The 27414-nt window shown below is 38.8% G+C and overlaps 1 protein-coding gene across 1 annotated transcript; it reads right to left on the bottom strand.

The window, feature by feature from the left end:
* Positions 1 to 19336: 19336 nt before the first annotated feature.
* LOC145786741 (uncharacterized) lies at positions 19337 to 22857 on the bottom strand. Its single transcript, XM_082598467.1, has 4 exons — positions 22478 to 22857; positions 21687 to 21860; positions 20837 to 21013; positions 19337 to 20497 (listed from the first exon to the last, which is right to left on the bottom strand). Exons 1-4 carry the CDS (start codon positions 22731 to 22733, stop codon positions 20469 to 20471), a joined length of 636 nt encoding a protein of 211 aa, XP_082454593.1. The 5' UTR covers positions 22734 to 22857; the 3' UTR covers positions 19337 to 20468.
* Between the last annotated feature and the right edge of the window lie 4557 nt (positions 22858 to 27414).

Genomic DNA, 27414 nt, shown 5'->3' on the forward strand with positions numbered 1-27414 from the left:
TTTCAGTCGCACTCCCGCTACCCGCTACCTTTTAATTTAAATTGTAAAAAACGCTTGTTTTTTTTGCAATACTGGCGTGGTCAAGCAGCTATATAATCGGTTTGGTTGCAAAGTTTCGGTCATTTCTAGCTGACGTCAACTTCTTCGGTGAATATCTCCGTGTGATGAAACCTATCTGCCAGGCTTTAGACATTCTCCAGGGCGAGTCCAAGGCATATAACGGAGTCTTGTTTCCAACCATCACAATTTGCTGGAAGAAGTTGACCGAGATCAGTGATCTTGTGACCTGTGAGGAGTTGAAAGTGAAAGTCCTTGAAGGGGTGAAGAAACGATTCAACATGTGCTTCAACAACATGAAATGCGTTATGGCATCATGTCTTCATCCCTCCTTCAAGACGTCGTGGCTACAATTTCTGCACTACGTTTCCACGGATGATGCTGCCGCACTGCGAGAAAAAGTCCAGACAGATGTAATTCGACTGTTGCGGGAGACATCAAGCCAGGTTGATACCGAGAAAAGTGACACCAACACCAGTCATGACTCCAAGGATGTATTTTTTGGAGTGTTTGAGCCATCCCGTGAAACGTCGGTGCAGAAGGAAGCAGCAATTGTGGACGCCTTTTTTTCGGACAAGAGCAAGTCCTTGAGCTTTTCGAATACCGAGTTAAAACATCTGTTCATTAAAATATACAACACCCCCATTCCTTCCAGTGTTGCGGTGGAGAGACTTTTCTCTGTTGGAAAAGATGTGCTTAAGCAAAAGCGGGCAGGACTTAATGACTCTCATTTTGAAATGCTCGTGTTTTTGAAAGATGCGTAACAATAAATTTCCCTTACAATTTGTTTTCCATAACGACGTTAACATGACAGCGTAAACGAATGATAACATTCGTTTTCAAGGTCATTTTTGCGTCATTAGGGACTTGAGTGTTTCCTAGTGTCATTTTAGACAAAAGTAGCGGAAGAAGTAGCGGTAGCGCGCGCTACTTTGGCCCGAGTAGCGGTAGCGGGTAGTGCGCTACTTTGTAAATTGGTAGCGGGTAGCGGTAGCGCGCGCTACTTTGGCCCAAGTAGCGGTAGCGGGTAGCGCGCTACTTTAAAAGTAGCGGGTGCCCACCTCTGGTTCTGACAAAAGCGATAATTGCCGAAGACAATTTTTTAAAAGCGCCAGATCTTCTACGAATTCCTTATTGGTCATTTTGATGCAGAGACCTCTGAACATGACTGGATCTGTTTCTCTAATATTCTTCCTTTCTGCGAGGGCTGTGAAGTGTTTATACTATGCTGGGAAACTATTCTACAGAGCATTGATACCATGATGTGAAGACGCAACACAACCCACACTGAAAATTTTACCCACTTTCCTAAATTTTAAGGCACATGAGTGGGAAAGGCAAGGTGCAAGAGTCACTGGCAATGCAAGATGTCACAAGGCAATGCAAGAGTCACATCACACGCAGACATCTAGAATGTCAAAAGAGCCACAGAATTTGTTACGTCATTCTTTATTGCACTATTTGCAAAAAGTAGGAATTGTAGATCATAGGGATGTGAAACTACATCCGCTTTTGGTTTATCCGCAACATTAGAAGGGTTACGTTTTTTTCGTAAGTTACAAAATAATGTACTTTTTATGGGTTATATAAAAGGAGTGAAGTTGGGTTTAAAGTAATTTAAGGTTTTTAGTTAGAAGCAAGCCAGCAGCAAAGCTTAAAAAGATGTCAAATTGGCAATTGACCCTTCTAATGTTGGAGGAACAACGGAGTTGCGCGTCCCGTATTGTACTGTCCCTAGCAAAAGGCATGATTTACTATACTACGTGTAGATTGCATGATAGAATTAAGCTAACTACGCGGAACCTGGTCACGGAAAACGGCGATTGCTACCAACTTATATTTGTGTAAGTTATTTTTGCAGTTGTGTTGTGAGAGAGCTGTTGTTCAGTCGATAAGTTGTTGTTCAGCCAGAAAAGCTGAAAAGTGGAAGCTTGAACGAGCCCCCCCGGAGCCCCCCTACTTCAAGCTTTTTCATATTTTGGGGGGCTGAGCTCCCCCGAGCCCCCCCCAGGAATGCAACCCTGCTTGTATATACATAGGCTACAGGCTTCTGACGCAGGGCCGGTTACCGAGATAGAATTTTTCAGTTTCTGTAACTCAAATTGGTGTTGGTTAAATTGCTTTACAGTAGCCTAGTAGGTAAAAAGGTAAAGGTGGTCCCGTACTTGATTCAAGTGTCTTGTATGAGTAGATAAGGTTCTCATTGTATTAAGCCTTCAGCACTGAGGAGAGGGTAGCAAGTTCCTTTCTCTCGGCCGCCTTTCATGCAGCAATTATGCCCACCTAATTTAGTAGCCTACACCCTAGGTAGAGGTGAGCGGTGTTTTCAACAAAAAGCTGAAGCCGGGAGTCGAACCAGGTTTGCATAATTCCTTTATTCTTCCTAGACGCAGCCTTGATGACGTCATGAGCATCGTAGCTTCTGATTGGTTCGTGGTTTATTAGAAATCTGCTTGTTACAGTGCCTACCCACTAATACAGCTTAGTTATGTCAAAATATCAATTTGCTGCTTACGTTTCCATATTGGAAACTCTGTGGAACTGAAAACACTTTATACGCCAGTAGGGTCACTGTTCTTTGCTTCGTTGTGTTAAAGGTTTACATAAGTTGACCTTAAAAAATAGCAAGTAGTAAACAGACAAGGAAAAGTGTAACAATCAATGCACCTGCAGTAAACGGTAAAGGAAACACTTGCCTAGTTGGTTTAAAATGTTTGTATTCCATTTGTGCAATCCTGTGGTATTTCGTTTGCTGCTAAATAATTTCAAAACCGAGTATTAGTTTTAGTTCTTATGACATCTTAAACGTATTGATTTCGTACTGGGTTAGTCAGTGAATAAGTTTATCATAAAAGCCTACGACAACACATTACACTTATTGTTGAACACTCCTCGTTTACTTCTGATCCGGTTGCCAATACGTAAAATGCTAAAGAACAACAGGGAATGTTTGGATTCTTTTCATTCATTTATTTATTGATTTTTTGGATTCGCGGTTTTATACTTTCATATATCAAATAAGGTTTGATGTGAGTATAGGCTACATTTTTTATTGTAATTGCAAAATTGAATTTTATACATTCTTTAGTTGATACAAACAGTGTTTTATTTTAATAATTATTCTGTAGTCATAGTAATATGTTGACCCTACAGTGATGGGCAGTATCGCCGATAATTTACCGATAATTAATTTGTCGCCAAAGGCAATATTTGATTATCGCCGATAATCGCCGATAAATTTTATTTCGGATCAACACACAAGTGGAAAGACCATGAAAAGTAATATTTTTACTAGCCACCTAGTTAATGAAAGTAAAATTGAAACCAGTTCTTCTTCAGTGCCTGAATTGTGTGCGCACAGGTCATTGTCAGGGGAGGGGGCACGCCCCCCCTGCAGCGACGGCCCTGACAACATAATCATTTTTAGAGTTGCAAATTGGGAAATGTGTTGTTCATGTCTTGTCATGTCATTATTGTCATCGAGCATTTTATTGAAGTGAAACTTCAAAATATATGAAGATGAAAATTAGCAAAGTAACACAACATCACTGAAACAAATCATTGAGGAATATGATATTGCTTGAAGCATTTGACATGCAGACCGACATCACATTCTTTGCATCTTATAGTAGTTTTTGCATGACAATAGGCGCATCGAGTTGCGTGGTAAAATTATGCTAAATGCAGTATAACCTTTCTCATTTACCTATGCGACATAGCCTACCTCAATCAAATCTTTTATTCCCACTAATACAGTGCCTATATTGTAATTCTTATCTGAACAACTCAGCGTTCTGCCATTGCTTTAATGATAGTGTTCACAAAGAAAACAAAAAAAATTATCTGAAATTATCAGTAAATTACAATAATTATGTTATTGTTCTAAAACAAACACGACTAATTTGACAAGCTTGATGGATTTCAAAGTATGCACATTTTTATTACCAATAACGCTTAACACTTTCATGCCTGGGCTAGGGCATCTCATGCCTTACGAATTTTTAAACGCTGAAAACCATACGATAAAACTATTCTAAAAAGCTGAAATTTCATGACTTTGTCACAAAGTTCATACGCATATTGGAGATGCTACTCAAAAATTTGTATCTCAGATACTATTTGAAATACAACGTGGTTTATGACACCTTGTCACAAACAATTTTGCAGTTTGCTCTTTTTTGGAGCAGAAATTTTCTCTTGTTGTTTCTTTATTCACTGGTGTTACGCGCCGGCGCATAGCACGTGCCCAACTTGCAAAATTGAATCTTTTATAGAAACATCACCCTATTTGCATTGATTCAACGCCAGTAGACGTCAAATTATTATGAACATCTACTTTCGTTCCTCGCCTTGCGTTAGCTTGTGCAGCTGTAACCGAAATGATCGCGCTGCTTTTACAAGACATACACAACATCAACAGACGTCGAACGTATGTAAGTAATCTACTCTACCATAATATAATCTACCATATAATTTGTTTGCTCAAATATCAAGCAGCGAAAGGTCAACTCTGGTTTGCCGTTCTTGCCCTGACCTAATTCTCATCGTAGAGAAATAAGCACAGCTTGATATGTCCTATCGTGTCATTGCGAGTGCTAACAGCTTATAGATACTTTGCTTATGTCGATACAACGTTCAGCGGTGTTGCGATACAACCTAAGAAAATCATGAGTTTGTTTCAAATTGCATTCCTCTTGAATGAATGCTTTTTTGTTACGCAAAACTTTCGCAGGAAATATCGGCCGCTTTACAGCGGTTCACCATCGTCAGACGTTGAAACAGTACAAACATTTGATCTGTGAAAGTAATGCCTATCAGCGAAAATGGAAACACATAATGTCATCCAGGCACTGTTTATTGAAAATGAAGACATGCAGTTCGTCATTGCATTGAGAAAAACTGACTTATCAAAATTTTTCGAAGACAAGAAATTCCAGTCACAAAAAAAATATGACTTGTGCGAAATATTGTAGGCTACAAAACAGACCGTATTGCAAGTGTAGTAAATTAGCATCGTCAAGTATAATGGTAATGAAATTGAACCGCACAGCTTTATAAGTAATATTTCGATCAATTAATAGATAGAAAAATACCCCGCTTTTGAATAAAACGGTGATGACCAAATCATCATCATCATCGGCCATGCCTGAATAAGGCGTCGGCTACCGTGAGTCTCCACAACGATCGATTGTCCATACTTTTAATTAGATTTTCAAAATTTTGGTTTGTCCACGTTGAAAGATTTTTGAAGATTTCCAAACGTGGACGCCCCTGGTGTCTCTGACCAGGAAATCGCCCCATCATTGCCGAGTGTTCAATTCCGCGTTTGCGGTAGACATGCTCGATAAATGTCATTTGCCTTTTTTTGATAGTTGTGATGAGGACGCCAGGGGTGCACCCAGAGCGTCTCCACACTTCTTCTTTAGTGATTTTATTGATCCAGTTAATTCCCATCATTCTACGAATGAACCAAATTTCAGCACTGTTGATCTTCTTTACTATCTTCGGGCATACAGTCCAGGATTCACAGCCATATAGCAGAAATGACCAAATACTGTGATTAAAATATCTAATCTCATAATCAACGATAACATGATAAGAACAAATCTTATGATAGCCCGCTATTTCATTATGAAAACCACTGGTAATAACAAATTTGAGTTTGCTGTTAATCCATGGTTTCGTCCCAAAAATGTTGACATTGCATGGCGGAGTGACCCACGTAGAATAGGTACATCATCCGATCGTCTAGACATGTGTGGTTTGACTAATGACATGGCTAGCTGCCACCCCTCCACAAAACTTTCGTCTCCCTTGGCTTGTGAAAAGGACAACTCGCGGTTCAAGTAACTAATGGTCATTGCATTGACCCGCGCAACGTCTAAAATGTAAGAAAATGCAGACACAGTCCATTTTGCTGATTTCGGCTTGACGCTATAATATGCCATCTTCTGGTCGACGACATCAGTCCCACCCAGTGGCGGCTCGTGACCTGTAGAAGTGAGGGTGCTGCAAGTGACATGTCCCTGCAGAGTTCGCCAAAGGCGAACGTTCCGGCGGGGGGTCTGGGGGGCCTCCCCCAGAAAATTTTGACAAATTACATTGAATTTGGTGCGTTCTGAGCGTATTTCCAGCAAAAATTGCAATCAAAATAATCGAGATTAATGTATTGATTACCTTTTACAAAGAGTTTTCACAGACATAAATTTCCATAATTAAGGTGCAAGTAGATTTTATATAACAAGAAGTCTCAAATACAGGTGGAGTAGCCCTACTGTTCTTTGAAAAACTCCATGGTGTTATGGGGTGCTGGGTGTTATGACGGAGATTTATTTAATTTCTTCCAGCGCACACAAACAACGACAAAGTGTAAACACACGAAAATAGCACTAGAAACAGCAGCCAAACGATGATCGTTAAAACACATTTCATTTGTACATTGATTCAACGTCTGAATACATTATCTTAAAAATGCAACGTATCGTAGGGCTTCTGTGAATGTTTCTCAGTTTCAACGTATCCTAGTCAGCAAAAGCACCCTTTTCTACACGATTTCAACGTTTAGCGACGTTAAAACGATAGGCCACACACTTGGTCAGCCTTTTCATTCTGTTACTACAATGTAAAAATGAACTGTTAGGCTAACTGGGTTCTTGGAACAAATTTTTGCTGGTCGGGATAACTAGGCTACGGTAGCCTACCCGATAATTTCCTTTCAACCTAAGCTGTAGGAGTGTAGGTCACACATTTGTTGATCCAAACTAATCATTTTAACCATAGGCGCCTAAGCCGTGGGGACCAGGGCCCCCACGCATATTTCCGAGTTGGAGCAACTTTTTATGCGGCATTGATACATAAAACAATAGATGAACTAGCGATCGGCAGCAGGAAAACATTTTTAAATGCAAACCGCAACAGCTTCGCTGTAAATAATCACTAGAACGAGTAGCGATGCTACAATCCCACCCCAGACAAAAAAATGACTGATTTTGCTGCCTGTGACATAGCAAAAATCTACCATTTTGCGTCGATTCAATGTCATCAGATGTTGAATGCACCCAAAAACAACATAATTTGCTAATTTGACGCAGCGTGCGTTTAACTTAATGCGCTTGCAAACAGCCTCGCTGTCGCTTTCGAAAGTCGAAACCTCTGCAGAGAATTGTCGCGGCAGTGAATCGGTTGCTGTGAAAATGAACTTGAAGTCTCGGCCCGAGGTTACCACTAACCAACGTAACAAGGGCTGGTACAAACCGCACTGCCCACAGTCGCACAAGCGGCATAATCAACACAACAACGGACTCGCAAACTGCATGGCGCACACACGTCCGTTGCCATGGAAACCCGATCAAAGGCGGGGGAATATGCGCATCTTTTGTTTCATCTGCAACACGAAAACGGGCGTATTACAGCGAAATGGAACTTGAAAGCTGGTCAGCCATAAGTTGCGATATTGTAGTGAAAAGGGAGCAATGTCAAGTCGAAAACTTAATCAAACGTCTCTCTGTAACTATTTTTCAAGGGCTGTTTACGGATGTCAGCAACTTTTACATTTATTAAAGGTGACGTGCTGTTGAATTGATGTAAACATGAATGATTTTGCTTTCAACAGGTATATTTTCAAGCATATGATCAAGTTAGTATTTTCATTCCATTTACAGTAGGCTATACCTTTTAGTAAACCTTTTCGTCTCTTGTTTCATGCTAATAAATCTAGTTCGTTGCTAAACTTTATGTTGTGCTTAGCTTAAAGAGTCGCAGTCCATCAACCGCTAGCCAACGCAGACGCATAGCATGTGTTTTGGTCGAGCTTTGTTAATAATAATTAACGGCAGGTCGAACGTAGCGATAACTCCGAGTGTGGCAATAAAAGCAATCCTAGTGTGACGACATAATTACGTCATCCATGTGCGTGACATTTCGCTGAATTTACGTTGCTGCTGATGAAACACGCTTTCGCCCCCACGGCCAAAAAAATAGTTAGGCGCCTATGATTTTAACTATTCAAAAGTACTAACTTATAGACATAAACATTATTTTTTTTCTAACATTTTCTTTGTTTTATTTTTCCTTCATATCTTAAATTTTTCTGAAGGTGATGCAACCTTGCCAAATTTCTTTCAACTCAATAACTTACTTCGGTCACAAGCACGTTTTAACGTTCGCGTTTTGTCGCTTCTACCTTTTTCTACACCTTTGCTATGTTGACGTGAACTGTTTTTGATATCATGATCAGAAATAAAAACAACTGAACTGACATGACGAATTCAAGCACGTTTTAACGTTCGCGTTTTGTCGCTTCTATAATTGCTATGTTGACGTGTATTGTTTTTGATATGATGGTCAAAAATAAAAATAACTGAACTGACATGACGAATTCAAGCACGTTTTAACGTTCGCGTTTTGTCGCTTCTACCTTTGCTATGTTGACGTGTATTGTTTTTGATATGATGGTCAAAAATAAAAATAACTGAACTGACATGACGAATTCAAGCACGTTTTAACGTTCGCGTTTTGTCGCTTCTACCTTTGCTATGTTGACGTGTATTGGTTTTGATATGATGGTCAAAAATAAAAATAACTGAACTGACATGACGAATTTTAATTTAATAGTTCAAACATTTTATTTTTATTCCTTTCTGCACGATTTCAACGTTTTGCGACGTTAAAACGATGTAAAAACGGCAATTGTAATTAGGCTACGGTACCCGATAATTTCCTTTTAAAAATTTCAAAAACTCGCCGAATAGGGCACTCGCCGAATAGGGAACTCGCCGAATCGGACTAGTCGAATCGGACTCGCCGAATCGGACTTGCCGAAACGGGCCATTCCGGAGGTTTGTAGAGGCAAAACCAGACAGGGCCGAGAACAGAACCCTGAGAAACTCCAGAAGAAAGGAATGTTGCAGAAGACATTGAGTTTTCAATTGCTACAGACTGAGTTCGGTCAAAAAGATGAGAGAACCAGTCAAGTGCCATTCCTGTAATGTCAAAATCTGATTTGAGACGATTTATAAGAAGTTTGGGAGCTGGTATACAAGTCCCCCTCACCCTGGTAACTCATGAATAAGAGGAATTGACCAAAACATGTGGACTGAAGTGTGTGAACAGTAAAGCAAAGGTAAAGTAGTTTCACCCTATATGTTTGGTCGAGTCCTGTCTTTGTCATGAGTTACCAGGGGGGGGGGGGACTTGTATACCAGCTCCGTATAAGTCCAAATGAAACTTCCAGCATAAAACTATGAGATATAGCATTTACTAAAAATTGTATATTTAATGGTACAAAACTTCAAAAATTACAACTAACCTCTGGAATGCATTGATCGTTGCACCACTTATACATAGTCATCATGCGAATGAAGCGATTTCAGAGAAATTAAAAACAGTTAATACAGCAGGTATGAACTCTCATAAAAGTAAAATCACAGCGTTGTAAGGATGAGTGTTAGATGGTATGTAGCAATAAAAATTAGCTTAAGAATGGCTCTGAACATAATGAAAAGGTGCTTAGTAACCTAACAAGAAAAAAAAAACTAAAACCTAAATCTTAGTGTAGCTACCACTTTGCAAGCAACTTCTTTGCAATAATGGATCGCTACCTCATCATGACCTCTGAGTGGCAACTCAAATTTCTCACACAGTTTGATGCAGTTGATAATTTTTGATAAAATTTGCCGATTTTCTTTCACTTTCTCATTGTGACGAGCAATTGATTATATCTGTATCCAGAATCAAGCTGGGAAGCAATATTAGCTGTACCTAAAAGAGGTAAATTTACCATTTTGTTCAAATGAAATTGTGATTTATCATGTCTTGCAATGTTTCAATTGATATGATTTAAATCTTTAATTCTAGACTTTGTCCATGATGTATCACCACCAAACAGTAAGCATGGAAAGCAAAATAGGCTAATGCATTTTTTGCACTGCAGCCACATAGCCACAAGTTAGTTTTGTATAAATGTTGATTAAAATGCCGGGTATAACCTTTAGCCTACTACTGCTGGATGGTGCTCTTTGTGAAATTTCAAGGGAAAGCGTTGGCCTACCTTCAAGTTTAATATTGATCTTTTCTTGTAATGATAACCTATTGAAAGTTGTACTTTGCAAATATTGAACAGAGTTGTCTATGATCAGATCAAAAAAGCTTTAACATTCAGTATAATGATGATAGCACAATTTGAAACAATAATCTTACATAAGCTATGTGTAGGTAAAATGAAAGATAGTCAGGCAGTGTAGCCAATTTAGCAGCTTAGTTAATACAATATGAGTTGCCGGTACTTATTTGTTCTACCTGTCTACAGTAGGCTACACAATTAACAATTCAAAAGGGATAAGACAGTAGAAACTAGGAATATATCAATACGGTACTCAGGCTATAGTAGCCTACTTCAGACTGGTTCAACATCCCACAGGTTAGTCTTAAGTGCCCTACCTGCCTATTGCTCTTGCAACCATGTATGCTAAAAATTACTCACTGTAGACTGGTATAACAAAGTCCTGAAATGCTATAAGGCAAATCTAGCCAATGAACAGCTTATAATAGGCTAAGTTATGTCAAATAATAAAACTTTTCTGCATTTCATAGTCTATCGTCAATGACCGGTAAGCTGTCTAACGAAACCAGCAGTGTACGTGCTGATCTGAGCAACATTGGAACACAGTCAAACTGTTGGGAGCACAGCTCCCAGAGGTTATCAAGAGTTACCACTTTTGCCTGCGTTTGTGTTCGCATCATTGGGGTTTTCCCAAATCGTCATAATAGAAAGAACACCCTTCGTGGAGCTTCTTGGTTGCTCGGTAGGCACTTTAACATTACCCACTGGTCGAAGAGGTACGCAATCATGCGTGACATGTTCAATCAATATTTGTGTTTTAGTCACAATTTCGACTTGTTAAAGTGGCTACCATTAAGATCCCTCTTGCACTCAGTTCAGTTGCAGAAGAAAAAATAGTATTAGCAGAGGGTGGGAATCGAACCCACGAAATCGAAATTACTATACTCCTCTGCCCTAACCATTAGGCAACGGTGGTTGTGGTGAAGCATTCAGTTAAATTTCTTTGTATCAAAATTTTTGATCAGAATATCACGTCACGAGTCACATGACTGAAATCAGCTGAATCGCGAATGAACATGTCACGCATGATTGCGTACCTCTTCGACCAGTGGGTAATGTTAAAGTGCCTACCTGGTTGCTCAGCTCCACTGCAGAGTTTCCATTCAAATTTTTAAAAAGAATGCTAAAGAGTGAATATGCAAGAACAGCGAAGGTAAGTTGAATCATCACGAGGACGTTGAGGAAAATTTTTGTAAGGGTATTTTCAACAAGTTCTATTTAGATGTCAGATTGCAGAGGGAGCTGCAGCTCCACAGCTCCCTTTTACGAGCCGCCACTGGTCCCACCCTTGGTAAAATCGTAGAGCTTGATTATTGCAGGTTTTTCCTTTCCGTCATCTTTGGTTACTCCAAGGATTGGCTGCATAGTTGATAAGACCAGAACATTGCGTTTACCGGTAGATTTTGGTTTGACTGCGTACGACGTAACGGTAATGTGGTTTCTCGACTCCTCCCAGTAAATTTTGGTACTGAAGGCTTCCCAATCAGTGAGAGATTTTAACTCGCTAACCCCTTTTCTATTGCTTTGCCATTTTCCAACTAAAGTTATGTTTTTGTTCCAAAGCCATTCTGCCTAATCAAGTGAAGTGTAAAAGCGATCAAGGGATATGTTTCGTCCTTGAAGCGAAGAAACTCTGTCCAAATTGTGTACCAACGTTTCCACATATTCCATAGTGAAAGTCAGATAGTGTGGTCCTGGTACACTTACTGGCTTACCCGCATAAGCTATGGCGGTATAGGTGAATGACATACGCGCACTATTTATGCTTCTTAGCAAAAAATCATATTTAGCAGGCTTATTTTTTGCCTGAAGCTTATTGCCTGAAGGACACACCAACGCGGGATGGAAACAAAGTCTCATCCAGTGAAAGGAAGTCTTCTGGTATTAAAATCTTTTTACAATTTCCAGTAAAATATTGGAAAAGTTCTCTGATTGCTGTAAATCGGTCACTTTGCCAGCGATTGGCCCTAGTGCTTTTATCATCAAAACGAATATTTGCAGACAGAAATTTGAATCGGTTCAACGACATTGTCGCACTAAATATAGGATGTGGATGTCCATATAAATGGGAAAAGCAATCTTAATTCGGTGAAATGTTCGCTTGAGTAGTCCTCTAATACACCACAATCCAATGAATGCTTCTAGTTCCATGGCATCAGTTTGCTGAAAATGTGAAGCATGCCAAGATGTTCGTTGAGCCTCCGATATTCGCGATAACCTCTCTCGTATACATGTGCTGGTGCTTGAAACAATGATGTAGATCATCTTTGCTGTAAATAAGAAACGCCATGCATCATACGACGTCGTTGCATATTGATAATCGCGCTTTACTCCTGGTAAACTGTGCACCACATTAGCAGAGTTTTGTCTTCCTCTTATTGATGGTTGCTTGGTACTCCAAACAACTTTCACTCTACTTCTTTAGTCAACAACCACCAACATTCGCTCCTCTTCCTGGTCAGGCAATGTATGGTAATTTTCCTCATCCAAGGCGCTATCTAATGATTTGACGTCATGGCTCCTACGACGTTAGGACTGCCTATGTCTGACGGTCACGACCTCATCTTCGTTACTCTTGTCAGATGTTAGCGGACCACCTTCACCATCAGATAAAGGCAAATCAACATCACTATCCGAAAAATTTGCATCTCTTTCATCTTCGGTTGCTAATAAATTTGCCGTTTGCTTTGCATCATAATACACATTCGAAACCATAATTTTGAACTGTGGTATAAGGTACACACGGGCCACTTGCTGAAACAAAATGACTTCATTTTGCAAGAAAAATAAATCCAATATTGGGTGTGAGAAGATTTTTGTCTTCAACTGTTCGTGTTTTGAGCAATTAAGAAGTTAAATTTAATAATACAATAATTGGAGGAAAGAGCAGACATTCGTTACAATTATTATTCAGACGCTATACTATCCCTTGCTGGCAGAGTCAGCCATTTGCATTGATTCAACGTTGGCAGATGTTGAATCGTTGTTGAGTGACTGATTTTGATAGCCGAGGTCAGGGGCTCTATCCACTTTTAGAATTCGGGGGGGTGATTTTTGGACAGTGGGCTAAAATCGTCATAGTCATTTCAACTTCTGGGGGGCTGCGCCCCCCAGACCCCCCATTGCAGCATCAGCTTCTTTCTGATCGAAGCATAGGGTTTCCAAGTCGTTTCACAAAGTATGTTTCGGAAAGGGCATTTTTGGGTAAGCAAACTGGTAGCCACTTAACAAGAAATATTTCTGGCACTGCAAATGAAAACTCGAACCAATCATTAACTACGTTTTTCGTGACGTGAAAAAGGGCGAAAAGAAGATGATACAAAGCAAATCAAGTGCTGGATTTTCTATCAGCTGTTTGTTTGTTTGTTTATTTGTTTTTCATATTTTTACCCTGCATTGCGGAAAAGCGGACTTGAGCGCTATGCATCGGTGTACGCCTTCTGACGTACACCTGACCCACGCTGCAGCCGACGGCAATGTCTGTTTCCGGTTGTCTACTCTACTTATGACTTAAATTTGGTACTACCCATTACTCGAAATCGATCACTGAGTAGAGGCAATTATACTCATAGTGAAGTTTCTTCCCCAGAGAAACAACGGTAGCCACTTTAACAAGTCGAAATTCTGCCACTGAAATTGATTAGGATGAAACCGCCAACCAATCACAAGCTACGGTTTAAGTGACGTAAAAAATGGCGAAAAGAAGATGATAGAAAGCAAATTAAGCTGGTTGGCTTAAGGGTTAGGGTTAGGGCTAGAAAGTAGTCATTTCATTGACGCGGGTTCGATTCCCACTACTGCTATTGCTCTTTTTCTTCTGTAATTACCAAATAAAGTACAAAACAAGCATTAACTCTCTGGATGAGTGCGAGAAGGATCACAATTGGACGGTAGCCTCTTATAACATGTTGTGATTGGTTGGCGGTTGCATTCTAATCAATTTCAGTGGAAGAATTTCGACTTGTTAAAGTGGCTACCAGAAACAACAGCAAGTGCGGGGGAGGGGGAGTCGAACATGCAGGCTCTCGACGGCGAGCCCAACGCGCTAACCACTCGACCACTGCTGCCGACTAAGTTGGCAGCTGGTTGGCTTTTTAGGGGTTAGGGTTAGAAAGTAGTCATTTCATTGACGTGGGTTCGACTGCTATTGCTCTTTTTGTTCTGTAATTACCAAATAAAGTTCAAAGCAAAGATTAACTCTCTGGCTAAGTGCGAGAAAGTCACAATTGGACGGTAGCCTCTTATAACATGTTCTAATTGGTTGGCGGTGTCATTCTAGTCATTTGCAGTGGCAGAATTTTTTCTTGTTAAAGTGGCTACCAAGCAAGCTAAGTTAAAACACAGTGTAAACGCCTGGCTTGTAGTTCAGGGTTGCCAAACAAAAAAATCATATTGAAATGAAATATATATTCATATTGATAAAAAATTCAAAATGTGCCAACAGCGAAAATATATTTTTTTAAATTTGATCAATAAAATATCACAAAACCTTTTCAAAGCCAAATGAGTGGGGGGGGTGATTTTGCATTGATCACCCCCCCACTCCAATTAGTGGGGGGGTGATCACCCCCCTCACCCCCCCTTGGATAGAGCCCATGGCCGAGGTGACTCAACTACTGTATCGCATTTTTCGCTCGATTTTGCCATTGTAAAAACATAGCTTCATTCTTACTTTTGACTGACGATGAAAACAGCAGTTATCGAAACGTTTGAATAATATGTTCGCTAATTTGTTAGCTTTGATATTCATAGTCCGAATTTCCTCTAAATCCTACGGTTATGCTCCGAAGTTTATTACTTTACTTCTGGCCTTTTCAATATCAAATTAATTGGGCCATAAAACATATTTTTTTCATATAGCCTAATGATGTAACCTGAGTTGTAATATCGCCATGGTATTATGTGCATTTCTACATTACTCCTGTACGCAACGTTGGTTTTTAGCATACTAACATATCGTAGATGTCGTTTTATTTGGACAGTTGCTCATAGTACTCCCAGAGCTAAATATACTGCAAACCTGTTGCAGATAATCTATATCGCACCTTTAGAGGAATTCATCAGTACGATTTTACATAATTCAAAAGTTTGTCGCAATAATCAGGAATGCTTTGTGTCTTATTCAAAGTATTCTTCATCTCATAAATAACAAAGTGCCATGAGACATCAAAATGACGTAGAATAGCTGTAAAGTTTATAAGTTTTGCGCAAAGAAATTAAAATGAGCCAGGATACTTTGTTTTCTGTCCGATATAAACTCATCTATATTTGTCTAAATAGGTTGAATGACAGTAAATTAGCATAATTAGACTGTTACAACCGATTACACAAATATGTGAAACGTATAATGATATTTAGCAATGATGGGACCGCTTGAAGTACCTCTCATTCTTCATTGTAGGGATGCTATGAACTCATAACGAAAATCAATGACCTAGAATTCATTACACCGTGGTGCTGACAAAACACGTTATGTATGTAGCATGACAGGTGTTATATTATATTGTATCGACGCTCTACGAGATAAATACAAGTGAATATACTTGCAAGAATCTAGGGTACGATAAGGCGTTGTGAAATCAATAATCGAGCAATTTTGTTATTATTATGGAAATACAACATGCATCAAAAAGAATCAAATCAAAAATAATTAAATTTGGGCTTCAGCATCTTCTAAGAAACAAGCGTATTTACGACTTCGGCAATGTCGTCGAACAAAGGTAGAGCACATAAAAAGAAAAAATCGTAATGTTTGATTTGTAGTTTGTGCGATAGGCTACAATCAAAGTAAGCAACATATTGTTACAATAATGATCAAGCATTTTACGTTGATTCAACGTAGAAATGCATCGACGAAACATCAGGGACAGACTTTCTGTAACGGAATAAAACTTGTTTATTCTATCTGGAAAGCAGTCGCAATTCTAAGGGCATTGTTCGAACACACACAAGATCGTCGTAATCATCGAATTGTCATAGTTTGTTTGTTGGCCGGCCAAGCGTAACTAATCAGGCGACAATACGTCTTCACAGTTCAGTTGAGTTTTGTTTTTATTTCTGACCATCACAGCGAAAAAGAGGTCTAGAAAAAGGCAAATGACACGAGAGTGGGAAAAACGAAAGGTTGGTTTCTTTATTATAAAAATCAGGCAGCTTTCAAATTTGACCCGCGTTCATAAACACGTTTATTAACAAACTTTAATAATATGTATTACAGACATGTTAATATCATTCAACGCTCAAAGGCCTTGCGATTGTTTTTCCAGCGGTAAAAGATTCTAGTTCATAACTGAAAGAAGTTATAAGCGGTTAAACTTTAAGGCACTTTGTGCCCCTGCCCAGAAAAACATCGTCTCAAAAAGCCCAGATATGAAAGAGTTAAGATTATTGATAAATTTTCAGGCATTTTGCATTTTTTGGAATTGATTTAATTATTTTGCCTACTGCACGTAAGCGGCAGTGTAACTCAATTGATAAAATCATCCAACTGGTATCTGAAGGTATAATTATAAGCACGGCGGTTACCTCAGTAGTTTGATTCTGGATCAAGAAGTTGAAGATTCGACACCCACTGCCGCTGTTTCGATTCTATTCAGGGCCTATGAGAAGGTGGTACGGAGGGTGCGGAGTACCCTTGAGAGCCCCGGCCTGTGTTTGTTGGGGGCCCGAAATTGTGGTTTTATAGTTTACGCGCAAAAATGTTTGGTTAAAATCATCTTAAACGACTGATTTCAAGCATAAAAGTTGTTATTCTTTAGTCTTGGGGGGCCGTAATCTAGCGAAAGGGCCCAGAAAGGTAATCGAATGAGTTTCGAGGAAATTAGGGGGCCAAAATGGTAAGTTAATGCGTTACGTGCAAAAATGTTCTGTTAAAAGCACCCTAAATTAAATCATAAAAGTTAGTTATTCTCCTGTCCTGGGGGGGGGGGGGGAGGGCATAGTGTAGCAAAAGCAAGTTTGAGAAAAACCCAGGCAAAAACCCTGGCCCGGGTGTTTTTTTTTGTTTGTTTTTTTAAACTATTTGACAAAGGTAGTTTCATGCTTAATTCACTTCAAAATGAATTTTGGAGTTAGAGCAGGAGCCGGAAAATACTTTCGGAGCAGGACCAGAGCCGGAGTCAAAAAAAGTGACTTTTCTCGTTCACCTCTGCTAGTGCTGGGCATGTGGTGAATGCAAAAGTTAATGAAGAAAGGTTATGATTGGTCAGATGATTAACTTGATTATGTTTTAACAAGATGTTATCTTTGAGTCTTGGTAGAGAGCTTGGCTTGTACCAGATACATATAACATTCAGTAACGTTAATGGCAGAGATGTGCGTATACGCCGCAAATTCTACACCGTACACTTGTGGCGTAGACTTTTTGTTTACGCTAACGCTTACGGCCACAATTTTTTGGATAGTTGTCGCTTGAGGCTACGCCGTAAAGTTTTCGCGGTTTTTTAGCGTATAGCGTCAACGCATACTTTTTAATGTCTTTTTTTTGCTACAACACGCCAATACCTTCCAACGCTGCAGTTGAAAGAATGTTTTCAATGGGCAAAGACATATTGGAATCAAAACACAGCAAAATGTCAGATAAACGCTTTCAGATGCTTGTGTTTCTTTGTGGAAATTCAAAATAAAACTTGTTTGTTTTAAGTGGTTTATACCGTGTGAATGTTTGGCACCTAGCAAACACAATGAGTTTACGCTAGTGTATGCGCTGACGCCGCCAACTTTTTTACAAGTTACGTTGACGCATACGGCGTATGGTTTTTCGAACGTTTGCGTTTACGCTAACGGCGTCAATACTTTTGCATGCGCTTACATCACTGGTTAATGGATTTAACATTAAACACACAAACAAAAACATGAAAAAAATACTAAACCTAACGTTTTCGACATGACATACATTATAAGCTACATTTAAGAGAAATAAAAAAATGAATTTTAAAATTTTACATCAAAGATGTACAATAAGCGACACCTCTCAACAGCAGTACAGCACCATCAATAACTGACACACGAATTCAATGCAGGATACAGAAAGTAGCGAGGGTCAGATCACATGATATGCACAACACAAAATAATAGTTTTATTGCAGCCTGATACTATTTTTGCGCACAGATGTCCAATTCTGCAGTAAAATGTTGTGCGGTGTGCAATACGCCTAAGCAAACATCACACTTTTTTCCCAAGACAAAGGGGGCCCGAAGTGAGAGGGGCCCGGAATGATTCTTCGTACCCCTAGTGAAAATTTCTCTCAGAGGCCCTGATTCTATTCATGCATAACTTACAAAAAGTTTTGTCCCTTTACAGTATATTATGTTCGATTTTTCGTCATGTTGATGAAAACAGTTCGTGCTGCATGGGATGGGGCAGCGCTTATCAAGAAAAAAAAATTATCGTTATCGGACATTATCGGCGATAATTTATCGTTTATCTTTATTGCTTAACTTTTTTTTGATTTATCGTTTATCGTTATCGCTTTAGGCATTTTTCGTTTATCGATTATCGTTATCGCTTAACTGAAAAATGAGTTATCGCGCCCAACACTGGATGTATAGCACTAAAAAGAGTTTCCAATCCCGTAGTTATAGATATCCCTGGTTTCCATTAGCAAGTTTCTTCGTTAGCCTACCAATGTTGCCATGATGAGTGCGAAAGCGAAAGCATAGCCAGGCTCGACGTATATTGTAGCCATTAGCATTGACATGGATGGGCTTGTGATTAGGCCTATTTTTAGGTCAGAGCCCAAGATTATTTTAGGTACCCAGAAACTTGTTGAAAAGCCCGAGATATTTTTATAAATATCCTCGTTTTTGCATTCTGTTAGTTGAAGTAATCTTTTTCAGTGCACTTAGTGAATGGAATAATTCCATGGCAACAACATTTCAACAATTAAAAACTTCACTCCTCTGCCATTCTGGATAACCGGTCCTGTGTCAAATGCCTTTACAACTATGCAATGCTATCAGAAATAACCTATCATAGACTTTGTCAGTCCGAGGAAAAAGATCCCCATATGTTTTCTCAGCGGCCCTCATCGTAGGCTCGTAGCTACTGCAACCCAACATCCAAACAGCATATCAGTTCTTGCTTATAATAATACAATGTTTAATCTTACTTAACTTACTTTATATATTACTCCACATTAGCAAACAGTGACATTGTTTCGATGCTTGCAAATGTATTATCGATGTTTATAACAACAAATAAAAAACAAAACCAGGTGCATATTTAGATTTTGTTTTGCAAGGTATCGATAAAATTAAAAACATAACTGCAGTATAAAACTTCTTTGTTTATCATAATGTTGAAGCTTTGGTTTGCGATATCTTTTTGATGGAAATTTATATTAACAAAAAATTATTTTCCGCAGATGCAGAATTGAGTGAATTGAGTTATGAAGTGCAAAAACTTGTGGCTGGACTGGAACTGGGCCGCTCTTTAGTTCTTTCCAGAGATTTAAAAGTCTGGAGGTCTTATTTTTCTCCTTTTCTTGGTCTGGGTATCGACGTAAATAGGCTTCTTCTAGGGTAAAAAAATAAAAACGAATACGAAACCACACAATGCCCGTTATTATCACACAATGCCCGTTATTATTATACTGAATATCAATGTTTTTATCCTTTTATGAACCACGAAACTCTTTATGCGTTAACATAATCCTGCGAAAAACCAAATACAATTTTATAATGATGAAATAAAATAAACAATACAATAATTTATTCCCTTTCATTTGTCGAAAATTTCGATTATCATTGATAGAAAGAACATTTTTTTGCTACACCTTTTTGACAGCAAAAAATGGACATAACTGAATTGCTTTTTTACCGAGTTACTTTTTGAGCACCGATAAGCCTATTGGTGTTAGTGGTAAATTTATTTTAACTGTTGCCGTGGCGGCATCGAAGTAGGCTACTTTTATTTAGCAAAATTGGTATTTTTTATTTTTCTTTCTTACTGCAAACCACTACGATATATCATGATAATAACAAGCAATGTGACTGTGAATGTAGGCTACTCCGTTAACACTCTAAAATATTTTTGTCGATCTTAGATAAGTTTATCAGGTATCACTGGCTCAGCTTTCAGCACAAGAAAAATGAAAAGAAAATTATCGGTTACAATAATGTTCGGTCATATCTTGCCAAAGAAGTTTTATACGACAAAATCCTGAAGACAAAATGCAGTACAATTTCCAAGAAATGGGCTTCAAACTTCTAACTTAGTGAACGGATTGAAATCGCAGAAACTTTGAACTTCTTCCAATCCACGTGTCGCAAGTTGGTAAAAAAATGAATCTCACACAGTGGAGCACATCGAAGGTACATCTGAAAGGTTGAAGAACGTTTTTATGTTCTGAACGACAATACAAAAGTTGAGGGGAAGGAATAGCAATGACTGTGACCACAGACGCGCAAGCAAGACTTGGTCTCAGCGTCTCGAATAATAGCCTACAAAGGAATCATTTGATGTCAAACGCATGAATTCATTAGATCCATCAGTTATCGCAATATTGCAATTCGGAACTTTTGCAGCAGCTAAGGCTTAGCAACAGTAGTGGGTAGGCTAATAGAGCAATGCGTTTAACGTCAAACATCACAGTTCAATTAATTGCGACAAAGTTAAAAGGCCAGTTAGCTCAAAAGTTAATTCACATTATTGTTTACCTTCGCCGTTATTAAGAAACACGTGGGCATGTATGACCATCAGTACACCAGCAATGATGTCTAACGTGGTTGCTGTCCATGCAAAACCATAGCTGTATCCAAATCTTATTAATTTGTAATGCGTCAAGAAACCCATGGCTTGAGTGTAAAGAAAAATTCCAATGACGGTAAATGTACCTAGAACAAAACAGTTTAAAATATTCACAATCAATGTAGAAATTTCATGCTTGTGCAAGTGGCGTAGGCGATTTTCAATACAAAACTGATTGTCATAGATTTAATGTAAACTTCCTCGGACTCAAAACAGTGCTGCTGCATGCAGTGCAGAAAAGCCTGCACAAATTCTGTCTGCGTTCGTTTCAGTAACGATCATTAAAATGAAAGATTTGGATAGAAAGAATATTCTTCCGGTACACCTGTTTGACTACAAGAAATGGAAATAACTGCATTGCTTTTTTACCGAGTTACTTTTTGAGCACTGATAAGCCTATCGGTGTTAGTGATAAATTTATTTTACGTAACTGCTGCCGTGGTGGCATTGAAGTACTTTTATTTAGCAAAATTGGTATTTTTTATCGATACTTTTTTTCAGCAGCATTGAAAGTCGACATCAATCCTCTGCAGTGGCTTGAGTTCATTTTTATATACTTGTCATGTTGTTGGACTTTCAATATCGATTTCGTGCTGAGAAAGTTTATTCGATACTGTCATTGATCATGACTCATGAGATAAGCCACTTGTGCCCAATCCAAATAAATCACTTGGCAAACTTTAACTTTTATTCCAAAAAGGGTTGCAACTGAAACATGTCAAAAAATAATAAAAGAAAGCCTACAACTGTGATGATAACCTGCAGCAGTGACAACGTGAGCAGTTAAATACATCAGAGTTTTCCTTTTCCGATATGTAGCGATACAAGTGGCGATCATTGCCCAAGCAAGTGCAATCACTGCAAATATCATGAAAGCTGTTCCACCATGAACTTTTGACTTTATTCCGTCGAAATCAACATTGCTTTGATGAGCTGAAAAAAATGCAAAATTTATCAAAAAGTGACAAACAAAATGTTATTCCACATGAAATATTTTTTCTGCAACTACCCGTCAAGTGAAAAAAGATCGCAGAGCACTGGCCTGGTCATGGAACAACTGAACTTTTATCTTAAAATGGAAGATGTTTACTCAACTACCACATTATTAAAGACTCGAATTTAAAAATCACCTCATACAATAATTAGTAACCAGATGGAAAACGAAATTGTGGCAAAAAAAAACAAAATTTCTTAATTTGTTCAGCAGGGGTTTCCAACCTGGGAGCCATGGCCTCCTAGTGGGCCATGAGCTTTTTTCAAAGGGGCCATGAAAAAATTTAAAACAAAGTGTTTTTTATAACGAAATAAATAAATTAAAATTTAATAAAAATACTAGTACATTTTGCTCTAATCTTCATGAAATGGTCTTTACCGGTTACTGTATAAACAAGTTTTTTAATTAAAATGACGTTTTTTAATTTTTCAAAAGATTGAAAAAATAGGGGGGCCATTGATTTTTCAAAAGTTTTAAAGGGGGCCACGATTTACAAACGGTTGGGTACCCTGGTCTATAGTTTACATTGTAGGCCTACACTTGACAATGAATTTACTTTCTAAATCAACAGATTGTTGAAGTGCACTGAAAGTAATTTCAGTTTCGTCGACATGGAATTCAAAAAGGCCTCCACGATATGAATGTTGGTGCCCGGATCGATCTGTGGCTGTGCCAATAATCCAACTAGGGGTGGCCGTCGCAATTAATGTAGATACGAAAGAAGTCAACAACAATAGTATGGTTGCTATGTTAAATGTACGCTTTGTTAATAAAACGAAGATAAATGACCGGCAACAGCTTGAACAGGCCATGTAAATTGGTGGAAGGTGCAGCGTTAAACCCACATGAACAAGTCCATCATATGATTTTGTGTGGAATTATCACCACTAGGCTATACTCTAATTCAACTGAAAAATATTGACAAAAGAAGAGTTAAGTTGCCGGCTGCAGTTATAGGTTAGTTATCGGTGATTTTGCTTTCTCAATACATGTATTGCACAAAAGAGTTTCGGAAGGCATAGCCTACTATAACGCTTTCTAAAGTAGCCTAACAGTCTGCCATGATATTTTCAAAACACAAAAATGGTTTCAAAAAACTTCACAAGTTTTTGGAAACCCACTCTTGCCCTAGAGAGATGGGCTAAAATACTTAATAACATGGATTCTGTTGAAACGAAATCTGTTTCTACGAATTCCGTGGAGCTCGTATATGCACTGCCGCTTTTCGTACACCTCAAAACAATGCTGAGTTATCCTTTGCCAGAAATATCTCACAACTCTCTATCCTGTTACAGACACAAATGGTTCGTTAACCTTGATGACCGTCTCTTGCATTATCACATGCTGGCTACCCCAGAAATCTCATCTTGTACCATTGGGTTCGTGTAGTCAGCTTCCTTGGCCATTCGAAAGAATGCTTTTTAAATCTCCATTTCCGGCGTCAATGCAAAATTGAACACGCTTAAAACGTCCCTTTACTTCGAAATGTCCACACGAAAATATATGAGGCTACTTGAGACACAGAACATCACGTCTTAACAATGGAAAGTCATTATAATATGTTCTTGTTTTTTCATAGCTCATTTTGCCTCCAAGTTTGTGCACACATTGTGACAAGTTTCCATGCTTTTGACGAAAATTTTGCTTCTTAGTGGTAATTAACCAACATCTCAGTGTCAACAGCTTTTCCGAGTTCCCGACTAATTTCTAGAAATCTTTAGACTTTGTAAAAAATTATCCGATTTTGTTTGTTGAGGTGTTGCCTTCATAGGGAACCCGGTGCAAAACTAATATAAGAAGCCATGAAGAAGCTGGGTAAGGTTAAAAATTCTAAGTCGCAAACTGTAAATCTCGATGTTCCTAAAACTGACCGCAAAAAAGACACAATGCTTTTTGAATGGTGAAAATCATAGTCGAGTACACGAGTAGCAAAACCATAATAGGCTACGTGGTCTGCAATGTAGGCTAACACCGTATGGAACAAGCGTAACAACAACCAGCCTAACGACTGTCCGTCTGCTCATAAAATGATAGAAATACAATTATTGACAGTTAAATTTTTAGAAACTTTTCGTTAGCATGGCCCCCCTGATCGGCCAACACTGAAAAATAAGCACGCTGCTCTGCGATTGCGTAGCAGTTTAACATTTGTAAAATATCTCTAAAAATGCAAGCATTTACGTAATGCTTTCAGCGATACTCTTGGGTTTGAACATTTTCAATCTGCGACAGTTTTGAACAAAAGCTTCTCATAATAGTGCTTGACCTGTGCTTGACGTCATGAAAAGTAGTAAAAATTAACTCGAAATACGTTACCGTAGTTTTAAATTTGATTAAAATTTTGAATGAAAATAAACTAAGTAACACCAAAGCAATAATACTTTTCATATCAATGAAGTTTTTTACTCGGTCAAATTGCCGAATTGATGAAAAACATTCCTAGAAATAAACTTCGACTAATTACGCAAACAACTGAAAAATAAACAAGTTTCTTAAAAGTAAGCACAATGGTATTTTTTAAGACACTGTAGCCTACTTGAAAATAAGTACAAATCTGAGAAATAAGCACGGAATGGTTACCTGGCTACATGCCATCATATATAATTGCTTTAGATGTCACGTTTTCTTTGAGTATTTATATCGAGTTTTGTTTAGAGTAGTGAATTTTTCAACTGAGAAAACATTGAAAAAAAGTCGAGGCCAAATCATTTTTAAACAAAATGCGAGTTTGTTTGAAAAGTCCTCGACTCACAGCAGCTGAAAAATGCTACTCATGAAAAAAGTTAAGAATTGTAAAATGTACGGAAACTCTAAAATTGTATTCACCGACCAAACAAATGGTAGAAAGCTCTGCATTGTGACTGATAAGTTTTTTGAAATTTTGCTGGATGTGATTTTGCTGGTTCGTTGTTGTCGTCAAAAGACTTGACGTAGATCCTACTCTTGTCAATCATTTTTTCAGCTTGTCTTTCTGTTTTCTTTCCATGACCTGCAAAGCCTTTTTGTGCGTTTCATAGTTTGTAGATGTTTCCCACAAAAACTTTTTCTGGATTGGATTTGCAGATACCCGGATCCATACACTCCCGGATGCCCAGGCTATGCCCTTCATTGTTTTTCTAGACTCCAATATTCTTAACACACCAGTTAGTCGCATTTGCGCACATCATTTTTCTGCTTTGATAAAAACATTCGTTTTTTATATGGGCCCCAAATATTTCTTAAATTACCTTTTTAATTGGCTACTGACCAAAGCCATTCCAAGGTTCCATGCAGTGGCGTAGCTAGGGGGGGGCGGGGGGGGCGGACCGCCCCGGGCGGCACGTTTGGGGGGCGGCACTTTCAGACAGGACGTTTTGTTTTTTTGTTGATAATGCAAAAGTACACGGAAAATAAAAGCAAACAGAATGGCAACGTTCAAAATAGTGGCGTAGCCAAGGAGGAGGAGAGGTTTGGGGGTTACAACCCCCCGTTTGGCACGCATGTGACGTCACGATATTGAGAATGATGCTTTCAGTCTCTATGTCTCTAAAACAAAGTTTGCCTAATTTTAAAAGAAACTCCATTAAAAGAGCGAGTTTTGCCAATACCAAACATTCAAATATCTCAGCCAGGAATTAGCAACAAGAAAACATAGAGACTTAGCTTTATTAAGTTACCGAAAAATTCCCAAGAAAACATGATCTTATCCTTTTGCTATGCCACCGGACAGCACCATTTTACAGGAATATTTATACTAGGGGATTTATACCCACATTTTTGTTGAAAATGCTCTCAGAATGCACCAAATCCAAAGTAATTTTTCAAATTTTTCTGGGGGAGGCCCCCCAGACCCCCCGCCGCTGGGTGTCGTCTTTGGCGAGAGCGCCGTCGGGCTTCGTCCGCCGGCCCTTAAAACCCCCTCTTTCAAAATTACTGGTTACGCTACTGGTTCAAAATTTACAATAATCCCACTTTAAGTCAATTAAAAAAATCTCATTTTTACATGCTTTTTCTTGAAGGGGCGGCAAAATCTGAATCCGCCCCGGGCGGCACATTCCCTAGCTACGCCACTGGTTCCATGTATCGGACTAACTTTAATTTTTCGGAATGAATCAAATCGAAATATTTCATTACGAAATCTAACTTGAAATAAAACTCTATCAAGACAAAAAAATTTACGTCCAAACATAACGAAATATTTTTGCTTCGAACAGCCTCAGTAAGTCTATATCCTCTAAACTTTTAGCCCATCTAGTGATTGCATTGTTGCACCAAAATAAACTTGCTCTTAAAGTAACCCTTAGCTTCTGCAACAGATTAATGATGCTTGATCAGCAGGCTGTGACCTTGTTCTATTTTGTTGCTTGTGCTTTTACAATAATCCCGACATGCTTTTCAGTCCTGCAATGTTCTTGAATCTTTATAATGTCAAAATATTAATCAGTGTTTTACAAACGATCCAGTGAATGTTTTGACCAGTCGTATTCAAGCTAACGCCTGGTGGTTGAAGATTTAGATTAAGTGGACGGGAAGGCAAGAAAGGCAATCTTCATGCCACTTCAGGCATGTCTTTAACTGTCTTGTCAAAGACACAGCCTCATGCTCATGAGCGGTATCGAACCGGCGCCCTTTCGAGTGTCGTTCCAGGGCTTTCACCACTCGGGCTATGCAGCCGATAGTCAGGGTCACAGATGGTTAAAGCAGGTAGAGAACAAGCAAATTGTCTGATTATAACGAGTCACAAATTCTTATCATTAGCCTTAGCCGGTTATAGGTGAATTGTTCGTAAATAGTTGTTCGTAAAGCAATTGTTCGTAAACAATTGTTCGTAAAATCAATTCTTCGTAAAGCAATTCTTCGTAAAGCAATTCTTCGTATACATCAATTCTTCGTATAGGTGAATTGTTCGTAAACAAGTGATAGGTGAATTGTTCTTGAACAATTTTTCGCAACAGCAAGGTTTGTCTTGCAATTTCCGATGAAGGTGCGTAATGCAAATTTTCCTGAATAACCAAGTTACGACGACACAAAGAAATAAGCACAATGAAAAAGCGCATTTTTTGTTATTTATTGGAATACAACAATTGTCTGTGTTTAGCAATTCTTTGCTTACACTACCAATACTACTTTGAGTAACCAAGTTTAGTATGAAGTATTGTGTGCAATTCCACGCAAGTAATCACAAATTTCATCATCTTGAAAGTCTTGACGCCAAGTTCGGACGACTCTAGTTAGTCTTTCTGCACTGTCCTTGTACTTCTTCTTTGGAGGGGGTCCTGCCTGGCCACTGACATACTGTTCAATGCGAACCTCATTTAGGTTTTGCTCTCGCTTGATTGCAGATATGAACTTCCAAATATCTGGATGATTTGCAGATACCTGGAACATGAACCCCCTGTGCCATCCTTCAATGGTATTATTAGTTTTGGGAAGGCCACTGAGGACGCCATCATAGCAGTTCCACATTTGAATTGCAAACATTGGAGGACGGCGCCCTTGACGACGATCTGGGCG

Source organism: Aplidium turbinatum, chromosome 17 (genome assembly GCF_918807975.1).
Source record: "Aplidium turbinatum chromosome 17, kaAplTurb1.1, whole genome shotgun sequence".
NCBI classification, from domain to species: domain Eukaryota; kingdom Metazoa; phylum Chordata; class Ascidiacea; order Aplousobranchia; family Polyclinidae; genus Aplidium; species Aplidium turbinatum.

What these genes read in the sequence shown, in the direction of transcription:
- LOC145786741 (XM_082598467.1), bottom strand. Translation starts at nt 22,733, where the DNA reads ATGGCCTGTTCAAGCTGTTGCCGGTCATTTATCTTCGTTTTATTAACA. An exon ending in ACAATCTGTTGATTTAGAAA is followed by an intron (nt 21,861 to 22,477) that starts GTAAATTCATTG and finishes CATTTTTTTCAG; the next exon opens with CTCATCAAAGCAATGTTGAT. An exon ending in GTTTCTTAATAACGGCGAAG is followed by an intron (nt 20,498 to 20,836) that starts GTAAACAATAAT and finishes TCAACCTTTCAG; the next exon opens with ATGTACCTTCGATGTGCTCC.